Raw genomic sequence first — 13,077 nt, forward strand, 5'->3', positions numbered from 1 at the left:
CTCCCGGAAGTAATTTACCTGCGATTGGGTCGGTGCCAAAACTCTGCTATGCAATGGATTATTTATTGCGGCATGTATGAATCATTTAGTTTCATGTTTATTTGCTTAATGTTATTAGAATCTTATCTCTTACTGGCTGATTATTTCATATATCAAATATTATTATTATCGAAGAAGCAGTTCAAACAACTTTAAACAATTTGTGTTTTTGTTAAATTTACCCCATAGGTTTAGTGATTTCGATAAAAATACGAAACCATCACATATCAATCCGTCTAACACAGCCTGTCTCCAAATCTTGTCGCAGTAAAAATGTTGATTTTTAACACGAATTTTTTCACATTTTACATACGAGATCAATCAGAATATTGTGTCAGTATTATTATATTTTATAAATTAACTTAAAATTGTTACTCGGCTCGTGTCAGAGATTAACTTTAATAAGTTTTATTAGTAAAACAAAAAACTTAATGACGCTTACATTTAACGCTCTACATAAAAAGAAAAAGCACTACGCAATTTTTAAGGACCGCGCATTCTTACAGTATTTCTTGAAAAGGGTGTGAGTAAGGTTTATTTTTATTTAAAAGGCTGTTATGACGAAACGAAACCCACATATATTTTGCGTTATCTTCTTGCAAAGATTCGTATTCTTATATTTTCACAACTTTGTACAAGCCCAATTAGAGGTATCTCATATCACCCACTCATGACATATTCTATCGGCAAATGTGAACACTTAGTATAGTTGTGCTTCGGTATGAAGATTAAATGACCCAGTATAATTACTGGCACTAGGGACATAACCTCTTAGTTCCCTAGGTTGCTTTCGCATTGTCGATGTATGGAATGGTTAATATTTCACAGCGCCAGTTTCCATGGGCGGTAGTGACCACTTTACCTTCAGTAAATAACCACAGCAATGGCTCTGATATCCTCGACTTGCTAGTCTAACTAGTGAAAATGGGAGGGAGTATGTAGGACTCGCCGATGCCCAGGACGCTGAGTGCTGAGTGCTTACCGGTACCCCGGAATACCCATCATAAAAACCAGCGATAACCTCTCCGTCTCTTCAGAAAACATACATGACATGAAAAAAAATTATACAGCACCTTAAAACTGTTTAATTATAAAAAAAAATTTTTATGAATAATTAAATCCGCATATTTATGACTCGAAAGATGAGGGCGTGAAATTTTGGCATTTTATAATGAGATCATAACGAGGTCTAAGGTCGTTACGTTTTTAAATTTGACACGGACTCGGAATACCGTTTAAGTAGAAGTAGCAAGCTATAAGAGTATTCAGACCGAATCAATCAATTCAATCCTGATAATAATTATAAATATCAAAGTTTGTATTTTGGAATAATTTCACTTAAAACAAAGGCTGACTACCACCTGACCCCTTAATTATATAATTTCCTACGATACGAAAACTTTTCTACATGAGTTCGACTCTCGAGTCATATTTATTGAAGATATTAAGCCTACGGAAATTATGATTGAATATCTTGTTGAATTTAAATTGAACCATGTGCTAAATCAATTGACGGTAAATAAAAATATACTTTTAGATATCAAGCCGAATTGGCCTAAGAGCTGAACACGGCAGGTTAACATAAGATTCCAGATTCAAATTCGCAAACTTGAAATTTCAATTGCTTAACTTGCGTTACAAGGTTAAAGGCAAACGTTTGACGAAGCTTTGATGTATGTCTACGTGTTTAATCTGGTGGATTAATTTATTGACTCCAAATATTTTCTTAAGAAGAGAAGTTTCCTTTGCCTACCTTTAGGACATATCTACAAATCCTTCAATATTTAGTTCTTAACTTTTAATGTGCAGAATTTGCAATTAAAAACTATCAAACTTTATCAAACTTTACCTTTCTTCTTTCTTTTTTTATGTCGGTTGAAATTAAAGGTTTCTATGTTCTATTTTTGAAACTGTGTAGAATATAAGGGTATTTCTTTGCATTACATATATAGAACTTAATATACAACAGTTATAGAAAACGAAAACTAGTAAGGACAAGTACTTATGTAAAGTGCCTCCACCCTCTTCTATATTACAATATTATGTATGTTTAATCAATTATAAACTTCAGTATAACTACTTGTATTTAACAAAACAGTAGGTATTCCAATTAACTAGTTATAATGAAAGTTTTTCATTGCGTGTGCTAATAGGTAATACCCGGCACGTGTTTTAATGAAAACCTTTCTAAAAAAAACCTCTTTTGTACTTTAATGGTACGCCGCAAACCTTGACGACTAACAACAGAGAACGCATGGAATACGCACAAAAGCAAGCATTTTTATTTCTGCACAGATAAATAATATCTGTTTTTTTTCTTAGTCGACATGCGTGAAAAATATCGATATAACATAAAACATACATTCCTCGTATAAATATATACGACCCCGTTACAGATATTATAAATAAAATTCTAAGAATCTGTGAGCACGTTAATGGCGTGTACACAAAAATATAATACTAAAATATAGAACCACATCTACAACACGTGAGTTCAAACATCGATCGTATCCGACCTACGTAAGTACAGCATGTGCCTATAATTTTATATGCATTTATTACGCTCGTTCAGGAATATTAGAACTGTTAATTTCGAACGCTATCTGAAATGATAATTTTTAATTATATTTATTTATAAAACATTACCCTTAAAAGCACAAGCTTAACATTAGATTTAACTAACAACAAGAATATTACGCAAAAACGCATAATATGTTACACTAAAGACGTAAAGTCTGTTCATTTTTTCTATTCTGATTACCAAAAGCAACGGTTATTGATGACCCTTAAAGGATTGTCACGGTATTGTTATTAGACGGTTTTGCTCGTTTTGAGAATCGTAAGTAAAATACAACTGGGAAATTGTGCTAGCATTCTTGCCAACATTCTACATTGTCATGATTTATATATAATTACAGTAACTTATAGGGAGTAACTTATTTTTATTTGTATTTTATTTTTATTTGTATATTAAGTAGCCATGCGTGTAAAATCAAAATCGAATAATCGTCATGCTCAAATTAACACGAATATCAATAACAATTAACTTTCGAGGCGTGCGCTTGAACGGTGTATAAGTTAATGTGCTGCGCCATCTAGTGTCGAGTTACAATAAATTTGCCAAATTTCATTGTGATCGGTCAAAAGGATCCGAAGTCTTTGTTAGTATGTAGATATTTTTATAAATAATGTTGAGTTGCAATTAATTCTAATATAAATAAATGTTTTATTTTTATTTCGATTTTTTTAAACAAATAACTCGAGATAAAATATGATACGGCTATTGGCTATCGTACCCAAAAATGTAATATACTGTATAATCCAGGGAACGTAGTACATGTCCTGCAATAAATTTATACTTATTGCAAATTATCCTTATTATTATGAAACTTCTTTGGGCACAATAAAACCTTATTTTCATGGTCGAATAAAGAATAACGAATTTCAGTGCAAAGTTTGTCTATGTAGAATTTTATGATAGAAAGTATCCGAAGCAATTTATAACACAAATCAGGTGTACTTATTAAGTGTAAATAGACGCCCTTTTTTAAATATTTGACGAAATGTTTTCAATTTTTAAATTTGCAGACTATACCAAGTACGTGTGGGACTACGCGTGTCACCTAAGGTACCGGTACACATCGAGGCGACGGTGTCGAGCGGTAATGGCGCCGCAAGGACCGGCAGGCCTGCTGCTAATGCATCTCTCATCGGAGGCCTCGCTGCTTCTCGAGCCTTCCAGATTATGTATAGAAATGAAGAGGTCACATTGAGAGACATCGTGCATTTTAGAGCGCATCTACTAGGTAATTTTTACTAAACATCGACCATAGACAATAATTGCATTTAAATTAAATATCAGTAGTGCTTACTCTATATTGTTACTTCTTTTGAAACCCGTGTGTTCAAAAATATTTATTTTAACTGGTTTATTTCGTTCTAATTATAAGACTTTTTTATTCTGTGAAAAGGCTTTTATGAAATAATCAAAGCGATAAATGCCATGTCCAAAATATTTTAAACGGTATGGAATATTTGTACCGACCCGTATTGGAGCAGCGTAACGGAATAAGCTCAAAGCCTGATAGAGAGAAGAGATCTTAGCCGAGCAGTGAGACATTTACAGGCTCTTACTTTTACTTTTTTTAGCTATTTCATCAGGCGATAATATATATAGGGTGGCAACGTTATTCAATATAAAACATTATTTAATATTATGATATAACGGCCTATGTTTATATGGAGATAAGTCGTCCGCTAGTTTGCCGTCATAGCTTCTTGGATTAGGGCTCAAACATGCTCTAAATTTATGCGCTTTCGGCGTTAAACTAACTGAACGTTGAGCCGTTAAAATATTATGCAAACATATACCATTTCCAGCGGAGAATTTGTCGAATCGTTCATCAGACCTTTTATATAACATCGAACAAAAATAATAAAATTCATATCGAGTTTAATGTGAAATAAAGTTTTGAGACATTTTGGCAGCTATTAAGTACCTTGAAATAATATAATACCTATCTACATTAAATATATTTTTAGCAAAAACCTTCTTCTATACCTTATTCCTGCATAATATATACTATATTCATTTCTCAAGTAAAATAGAAATTAATTTATTCATAACATCGGTACTTATACACTGTACTTTAACACTTTTGTTTAATCACTGAAATTGTTTTTCAAAATTAAGTTCGATATTTATATTTTATATAAATTGCTTTGTTCAAAGCATCCAAGTTATTAACACTTTAGAAACAAAATTAACTCCGAAATATTAAGTGCCCGGAGCAGAAAAGTATTACCAAATAAGAGATAAAACCAGGACGACTTATAACATCGTTGGAAGTTTGCCAAGACTCTGACCCAATATGCAGTAAATGTCCTAATTTCTAAGTTTTACTGGTGGTGGAGTATACTCCTCTAGGTCGATTTGCAGACGAGTTTGAAGTGTTGAACATAATTCTTTATATATCTGTGTTCGAAACCCAAATGTTTACGTGAGGCAGTGTAATTAAAACCATTCGAGAAACCACATCGTAGATTCCAAGATTGTAAGTTCATTGGCATTGTTAGATAAATCTCTTGAAATAATAACATACATACACCAGAGATCAGTGACCTCATAATCACTAATAGTTGGCTTTTGAAATAGATTTTTAATCTTACTAAATTACTGATTTGTATATACCTAATATATTTTCTATACACAAATAATTTTTTTTTATTTAAAAAAAATCAGTAATGCCCTTAAAATATTCGACAATTTTTGTACTTCAGAGTAATTATTTTTCTACCAATGTATTATATTGAACCCAAAAATAAAATTGATTACTTCTCAATTTAGTTTATGACTTAAAGTAAGTAAAGTAATAATCAGTAAATGTCCCGCTCTTAAACTAAGGCTTCTATTTTGAGGAAAAGGTTTGCCGCTTTTTCCACTAAACTGCTCCAATGTGTTCTGGTAATGGATACACATATGGTGGACTTTCATTCGACTTATGCAGGTTTGCTTACCATGTTTTACTTCACTACACCTGATATTAATTATGAACTAAAATGAAGGACATGAAAATCTGCAAATTTCGATGAAGATTACCGTGTTCTAACTAAAAATTAAAAAAATGATAACTATTATTATAAGCATTCTAGGATATATTTAAACTTCCAGTTGATAGCCGTAACCTAAAGGAGTCTTTGGAAAGGGCGGAATGGAGTCTCGGCGTAGAGCTGTGGTGCAGCGAGGGTGCACAATCGAATACACTCTCGCCTGTATCCTGTCGCGTCTTGAAGCTGCATTTTCAGCCTTCCCAGGGCTTGCACTACCACCTACCAGTACTGTTCGACTACTTCCACCTATCCGCTGTCTCCGTTACTATCCACGCCAGCTTAGTAGCTCTACATCAGCCTTATATCAAGTAAGTTACATTAGATTTTATTGCAATAAATGTCGACAGATTTTAAGATTGAAATACTTAACATCTATATTAATAAATTAAAAAAATATAATTAAAATCAAAACAAAACCTATCTTAACCTTTTACTAATACGTGTTGTATTGCTACAATTGTTTTTTGTCTTCATCTTTCAAATAACAATTTAATAATGAAAAAAGAGAGAAAAGAATAGTTAGTTATTCGGCACTTACATTCAATTTATTTGTACGACTGATAATTTATATGTAAATTTATAACAAAACAAAAACAAAGAACAGGTAAATCTTAAAAGAAACCTGTATGTATAGTTCTAGGTATATATATATGTTTGTACGTATGCAAAGCGTGAAGCGAGTCTCGCATTGCAGTAGAGCACAATGTTAAGTGGATTTCTACTACAATAACTTCACTACCTTGAAGCACTCTTTTGACACATATTTTTTTTATATAAAATTTGACGTATACTCTTCTCAGATAAAACAAAATTCATTTGTTACATGTCTTTATTTAGGAAAAGCATCATGCATTACGTACAGAGCTGGTAAGTACTAGACAGTAATTGCACATGTTTCTTGTTACATAATTGTTTATATACCTATAAATCATTTACTAAGTATATATTTAATTACAAAAATTATCTTTTAAGTCCTCTCAATATAAATTATAATATATTTTCCTACTAAGATTCATTATAAAGTAAGTATATGGAAATTGATACTATATTTGGAAATCCTAATCCTAGACATTTTTTTGATAATAAATAGAAAGATGTTATCATGATTTTTTTTTTTTTAGAAACAAGAATATTGTAAACCATATTTTCCATATTCCATAATGATCTCATTAATAAAAATTACCACCCTCGTAATCATCAGCATCGTGGAATGCAAAACATGATAAACATTATTTTTTTAAATTGTTAAGTCATATAGTGAATGATGAATCAACAAACTATAGTAGTAGTTTAGATAATTAAATTTACTAGCTTAGGAGTATTAGGTCATAGGAACATTATCCCTTTTAGAAATCTTTAAATAATCATATGAATGTTTTAACACAAGTATAAAATAGTCAATATAATTATATGTTAAGCCGGTATTAATATGAGAACAAAATATCATTTTGATTCCAGCACCCCCCGTTCTAGCAAACAATGGGGGAAATTGATGAAAAGTGCAGGATCTAACTTTAACGCTTCGGGAAGCTTAGAGAACATTCTTTTCGGATCGAGCGGGAAGTGTGCCGGCGGAAACTCTAGCAAAATAGCACATGCCAGGTACTTCATTTGAACATTATAGTTACTTATATACGTATTTAAGTTGAGTAAGTTAAGTACCGATATGTTCTTTTAGAATTCTTAGTCTTGTTATTTTATAATATTTTTCTTTTTATAATTAATTAGATACTTGACATAATTTGTAAGGCTTTACAGTTTATGATATTCGTAAGGAAATGCAATTTAAACATGTTTTCAGACAAGTTCATGCTGAGGTTTGCGGTATTCTACTTGGATCACTTGAAGGTTTACAGAGCGCATTGAGTGTATGTGGTTCAACTGGAGTATTGCTGACTCCTGAAGAATCGTCATCCAATTCTATTGTTGGTGAAGTTGCACAGAGAATAAAAGACTTAAGTGATTTAGGCAAGGTGGGCTATTTATCAATAACGTTAAAATAACTTTAGATTTGCATCGGAGCAATCATTAAAGCTTAATACTTTATATATATATAAAGCTCTAAAAGCGCTAAACATTCTTTTGCACAGAAATCTGAAGCTGGTGAAGAAGAAGAATGGGCCATGGGAGCTGCACACGACATCGCAAGACTCTGTGCAGAGGTGACGCTCAGATGGCGCGCTTTTTTGCATCACACTTCTGACCGTCCGCACGTGCACCACGCCCTCGCCGCAAGACATCATGCATTAAGGTATCGTTTGTTAAATAGAAACAATTTTTCTTTATTTAATTTTCCTACATAGACATAGCTTATGTTAAAAGCATATATGCTTTTTTATATTCTTTGCAATATATTAATATACTCATAAATGTAAAAAAAGAAAAAAATCGAGTATGCAATTTATTATGCAAGATTTGATGCATTTAATTGTACATAATTAGAATACTAATTTATTTAATAATTAATTAACAACAATAGCAACTACTGAGTATCTTACGGGTTCTTCATTACATTTAATTTAATCGTGTAATATGACGGACAATAACAGCTTGTAAGAACGTAATTGAATTAAGTTTATTATCATTTTATTTGCCTAAAGATGATTTTCTCTTAAAATATAATTGTTGTTTATAGTAGGTAATAGATCATTATTAACTTGTAACCATTTTACTTTTCAGAATCAAACGATTCTCAGAATGCTTCTTCGTGCTAGACAACCCTCGGCATTCGCTTGCTGGTTGCTATGACAGCAACTATCAGTCGTATCAAAGTGTGGGAGAAGCGGTTAGACGATCACGCTACCTCGCGTTACTGCCTCCGCTTCCCGTACACTGCATAGCGCTTGATGGTGACCCACATATCATGCCTATCATATTTGAAGACAGGTATTATATTTCAAAATTGACTTATTTCTTTTGCCGTTTTTATTTTCGGCCATGATCAAAAGCAATAAAAATAAATAAAAATATACGATATGCAACCATATGAATGTAAAAAAAAACCTAATTATGTACACAATTTGACATATGACATCAAAAGCTTTTAAAATAAAAATAAAAAAACAATTAATGAATTAATTGACGTCAATATTTAATTTTATAATCTTCGAATGAGTGATAATTTTTAATATTTTAACTTAAGTTTCAATTCATGTACACATATATATCTAAATATTTACCATAGTTCTGAATTGCATGCTCCCTTGTAATTTAATTATTATACATAGTGTAAATTAACTTGTACGAGAAGTAGAAAGAGCGAAAACCTGAAAAAGGGTTTATTGACTTAAATGACAATTAATAAATATTTATTTATTTTTAATACTTAGGTATCAAGATACCGCTGAATTTGCTAGAAGACGTTCATTTTTGAATTCTAGTGCAAACAAGTCTGGTAGTGGTGAGTAGTTAAAATAATATTATTAGAATTATTAATGCTTATCAATATTTTCACGAAAAATATATTACAGATCCCTTCCTATGTTCGGAAGCAACTGGAGACGACTGTGCTTGCAGTATTAGTTCAATGATGGACTCTAGAAGACCTTCATCAGAAGCTTCGAGAGTAACCCTTACACTACCTAAAACTATAATAGATGTGCTTGAGCCTCAGTTCAATAGCCCTAAAGCAAGTACAAGTGTAGTGCAAGCGACATTAACATTAGCCCCTCAGAAATCCGCTAGAGGTTCACCAAAGCGAACTTTGGTTAAACAAAACGTTGTGGAAATGAGCAAACCGCATAACAAGCAATTAGAATTAACAGGAAGAAACAGGTATATTGTACAGAATAATCAAATAAGTGAAATTCAATTGCCGCCTAACAACGTGTTTGCTTCATGCCCGATTCAGCAAGGCCAACAAATGTCTAGATACTCAGCTTCGACATTATTGGACATAAATGCTACAAAAAGCAATGTAAATGTTTCCCAGCTAGGCAAAGACAGATCGGATCCAGATCAAGTTTTTGTTCAAAAGCATGAAATAACAAGTGGTGTCAGCACCCTGCCAGCACGGCATAGCAAATCTTTAGACCAATTGAGAGTTTCTCAAATGGCACCTTTAAGTGTACAACCATTAATAAAGAATGTTAAAAATAGTTCTAATGTATCAGTTAATTATCAAAAGACGTACAAACCGCCGCAACCTATAAAACCCACAACTCTTCCTAGAAGTGTTACTACTACATCTTATCCAACTAGCACGACGACGCGTTGTGGATCTAAAGGTGATGACTACAGGAGAAATATAAATGAATTTAGAGAAAAATATAAGAATCCTTGTAACTCTAATGTTCATGGAAACAATGACGTGTTTCATGACGTAGGATTTAAGTACGACGGTACAATTAAAGGAAATGCTAACCAAATATATGGTTACGCTTTCGGTAATCAGGGTAATATGCCAGCGAATAACGTTATTCGCAATCCATTAGAATTTCAAAGAGGTTATAGTGTAAATTTGCCCCGTCCTATGTTGCCTCCTCGTAATTCTTATCCACCAGTTAGTGGAAAAACACAAGGGACTGATCAAAGTAACTTAGTTTCTAATAAACACGTTCATAGATCTAACTCTACACATGTTTTTCAACAAAATATGAATGATAGCCAACAGATGGATATTGAAGCAACCCGTAATCAATTGAGACACGAGCTAAACTATTATCTACAGAAAGGTGACTGGAGTTATGACTTTAATACTGGTAGTTTAATACAAAACTACCAGAAGAAATCTAGCAAGAGTAGCGATGATAGTGGGTTTGTAATGACTTTAGATAGAAGTAGTGATGGAACATCGAAGTCGACTTATTCAAAAACACCTCCATCGACACCTCATTCTAGTTTGCCTTCCGTGAGGCATAAGAAGAGTCGATCTAAAGAGTCTAAACTTAACTCGAATGGTAAAGAAAGCACTAAAATGAATTCAAGTCGAGATTCATTGAGCAGTCATCATTCAATTAAATCAAGGGATAGTAAGTCCGATCGGCAGACACCAAAATCAGACCGTAGTACACCTAAATCGGAGAGAAGTACCCCAAAGTCAGGCAAGGGAACTCCAAAGTCTGGTGGTATAACTCCAAGATCTGGGCTTGCAACTCCAAAGTCAGGTAGAGCTACCCCTAAATCAGGAGGAGCTACGCCTAAAAGTGGAAGATCTAGTGGAAAACCAGAAAAGCGTTCCAAACATAAAGCATCGGAAAAAATGTCTCAGCTTATGTCAGAAGCTGCTTCTTCTTCTAGTAATGAAAGCATACCGTTTGAGCTTAAAAGATTAGAATCATCAACAAGCGTTCCATATAGTTTGGATCATGGATCGGAATTAAGACATTGTAGAAGTGCTGCATCTATCATAGAGGAGCATAATCTCAATACTACATTCGGATCTGAGTCATTGCCAAATTTAGCCCCACCACCGGCTTTTGAATCTCCTCCATTAGATATTACTGATAAAGATTTTAAAATTATGCCACCGGATAGTTTTCTTAATAAAGAAGATAAACGAAGTAGAAGTTCTACGTCAAGTTTGAGTGAACAAAGTGGCTGGGTTTCAAGTGGTAGGAGTTCAGGTCCATCTTCGCCAGATAATGGTAGTTGTCAATTGAATCAAAATTACCCTCCTGCGAGTAGCGCAAGTGTTTCAAAAATTCCCGATAAAAAATACGATACTGACGAAACAAGAAAAAAACAGGGTGAAAAAATAAGCGATTTCAAAAGAACCATTCTTAATGGTGAGCAACTTCGTGAGCGTTTACTTAAACTTGCAGTAAAAGCTGTTCAAAGTAGTTCAACTGAAAAGATAGAATGCTGTGATAAGGAAGTTTGTGAAGAATGTACAATTTGTAGCGATTCTATTTGTACGGACAGCCAATGTGAATATAATAAGATGATGCACAATGAAGGAATTGATGCAGGTTGTAATTCAGATACTTGTACAGCAAGTTGCTATCAATATTCTGATTCTAATGTTGGTAAAATAAATCAAAGACATAACTCATTTAGTGCTATTCAGGGAAATACATATAGTTCCATAGTTAAAAGTTCTAATGAAGGAACTGTTAAAAAGTCTCAAACAGTCAGCGATAACTTACATCCTTATATTCGAAAAGAAATAGCAACGAAGGTTGAAAAGTCTGCGCAACCTGCTACTGCTGAAAAGTCAAATTCAATGAATAAAGTTAAACTTAGAGATAGGATAGAATATACGGAAAAACTAATAGCTGCAGAAATTCTAAGCCTGACAGTAGATCGCTCTTGTAAAAGTCATAAAACCAGCGGTGGTCCCGCCATAGCTGCTCAAAAATACCATGGAAAAGCAAAATCGGAAATAGACTTAAGCCATTTCAGTGGTGAGAATGATTACGAACACTTGCCGCCACCACAACAGTTTAGAGATGCTCCACCACCACCTGACGAATTTAAGGTAACAATAATAAATATAATTATTTATCTATTTTTATCATTTTATTAATAGCAATTGACTGAATAACTTTTTTTATTTATATTTATAACTAAAGGATCCACCGTCAAAGTCTCCGTTGCAGAGCCGACAAAGTAGTAAATCTTCGACTCCCTCAAAAAGTAGAAAAACTGGACAACCTACAACACTGCAACTAGATAATCCTTTATATCACGTTTGCGAAGGTATATATAATAATTATTTTGTTTATTTGGCTGAAACCTCATGCTTAAGCTGTAAATAAAACTAACCCATGGCTATTAATCCAGGAATTTTAGAAAGGCGAAAGTTAAGACCCCACCAATCCATGAATGCCACTGCCACACCTTCGGCTAGTACACTAAATAAAAGTCAAAGTACTGGTGAATTAGCTAGCAGAAATGAAAATGGTAAAGGTAGGATGCTAATATGCTAACAAATGTGTACTTTTACTGGATATTTTATAATAAACATGTGGAATTTTATACGTAATATCATATTTTACTGTTTCAGAGCAACGACAAAGCAATTTTATTAGCATATTTGGCTTAGCGGAATCGGAACGACTCTTTGTTAAATGTAGAGAAGAATTTCGACAAAGTGTCAAGTATCCAGGAGCAATATATTCTGACTTTCCTCCAGTTGAAAACTCTTTGCCCTATTTCCATATAAGCGATGAATATAGAATGTTTAATCCGGAAGGTATTTTATTTTTTTAAAAACAACTTCCGATCTTGTTATAATATGATGATATTGTAAAATTTATTTAAGCTTATTTTTTATATTTAACTCCAGGTCTTCATCTCATTATATGCGTCCATGGATTGGATGGTAACGCCGCTGATTTACGCTTGGTCAAAACATACTTGGAATTAGGCTTACCAGGAGCAAGATTAGATTTCCTCATGTCTGAAAGAAATCAAGGAGATACTTTCTCGGATTTTGATACTATGACGGACAGGTTCGAATTGTTTATATTAGTTATGATACCAGTG

General features: G+C 33.1%; 1 protein-coding gene across 2 annotated transcripts in view; it reads left to right on the forward strand.

Annotated features, from left to right (window-relative positions):
• Positions 1-13,077, forward strand: part of LOC125069561 — a 32,224-nt gene that overhangs the window by 16,124 nt on the left and 3,023 nt on the right. Inside the window, exons 2-14 of one of the 2 annotated variants that reach the window (XM_047679082.1) lie at positions 3,628-3,845; positions 5,711-5,957; positions 6,487-6,516; positions 7,108-7,251; positions 7,451-7,622; positions 7,740-7,900; positions 8,329-8,535; positions 8,979-9,049; positions 9,120-12,067; positions 12,162-12,288; positions 12,373-12,498; positions 12,596-12,784; positions 12,878-13,043. In XM_047679082.1, coding sequence (XP_047535038.1) covers positions 3,628-3,845; positions 5,711-5,957; positions 6,487-6,516; positions 7,108-7,251; positions 7,451-7,622; positions 7,740-7,900; positions 8,329-8,535; positions 8,979-9,049; positions 9,120-12,067; positions 12,162-12,288; positions 12,373-12,498; positions 12,596-12,784; positions 12,878-13,043 — 4,806 coding nt within the window. The remainder of the gene's footprint in view (positions 1-3,627; positions 3,846-5,710; positions 5,958-6,486; positions 6,517-7,107; positions 7,252-7,450; positions 7,623-7,739; positions 7,901-8,328; positions 8,536-8,978; positions 9,050-9,119; positions 12,068-12,161; positions 12,289-12,372; positions 12,499-12,595; positions 12,785-12,877; positions 13,044-13,077) is intronic. The other variant, XM_047679083.1, reaches the window with a different exon arrangement.

Source organism: Vanessa atalanta, chromosome 15, assembly GCF_905147765.1.
Source record: "Vanessa atalanta chromosome 15, ilVanAtal1.2, whole genome shotgun sequence".
In the NCBI taxonomy this organism is placed as follows: Eukaryota; Metazoa; Arthropoda; class Insecta; order Lepidoptera; family Nymphalidae; genus Vanessa; species Vanessa atalanta.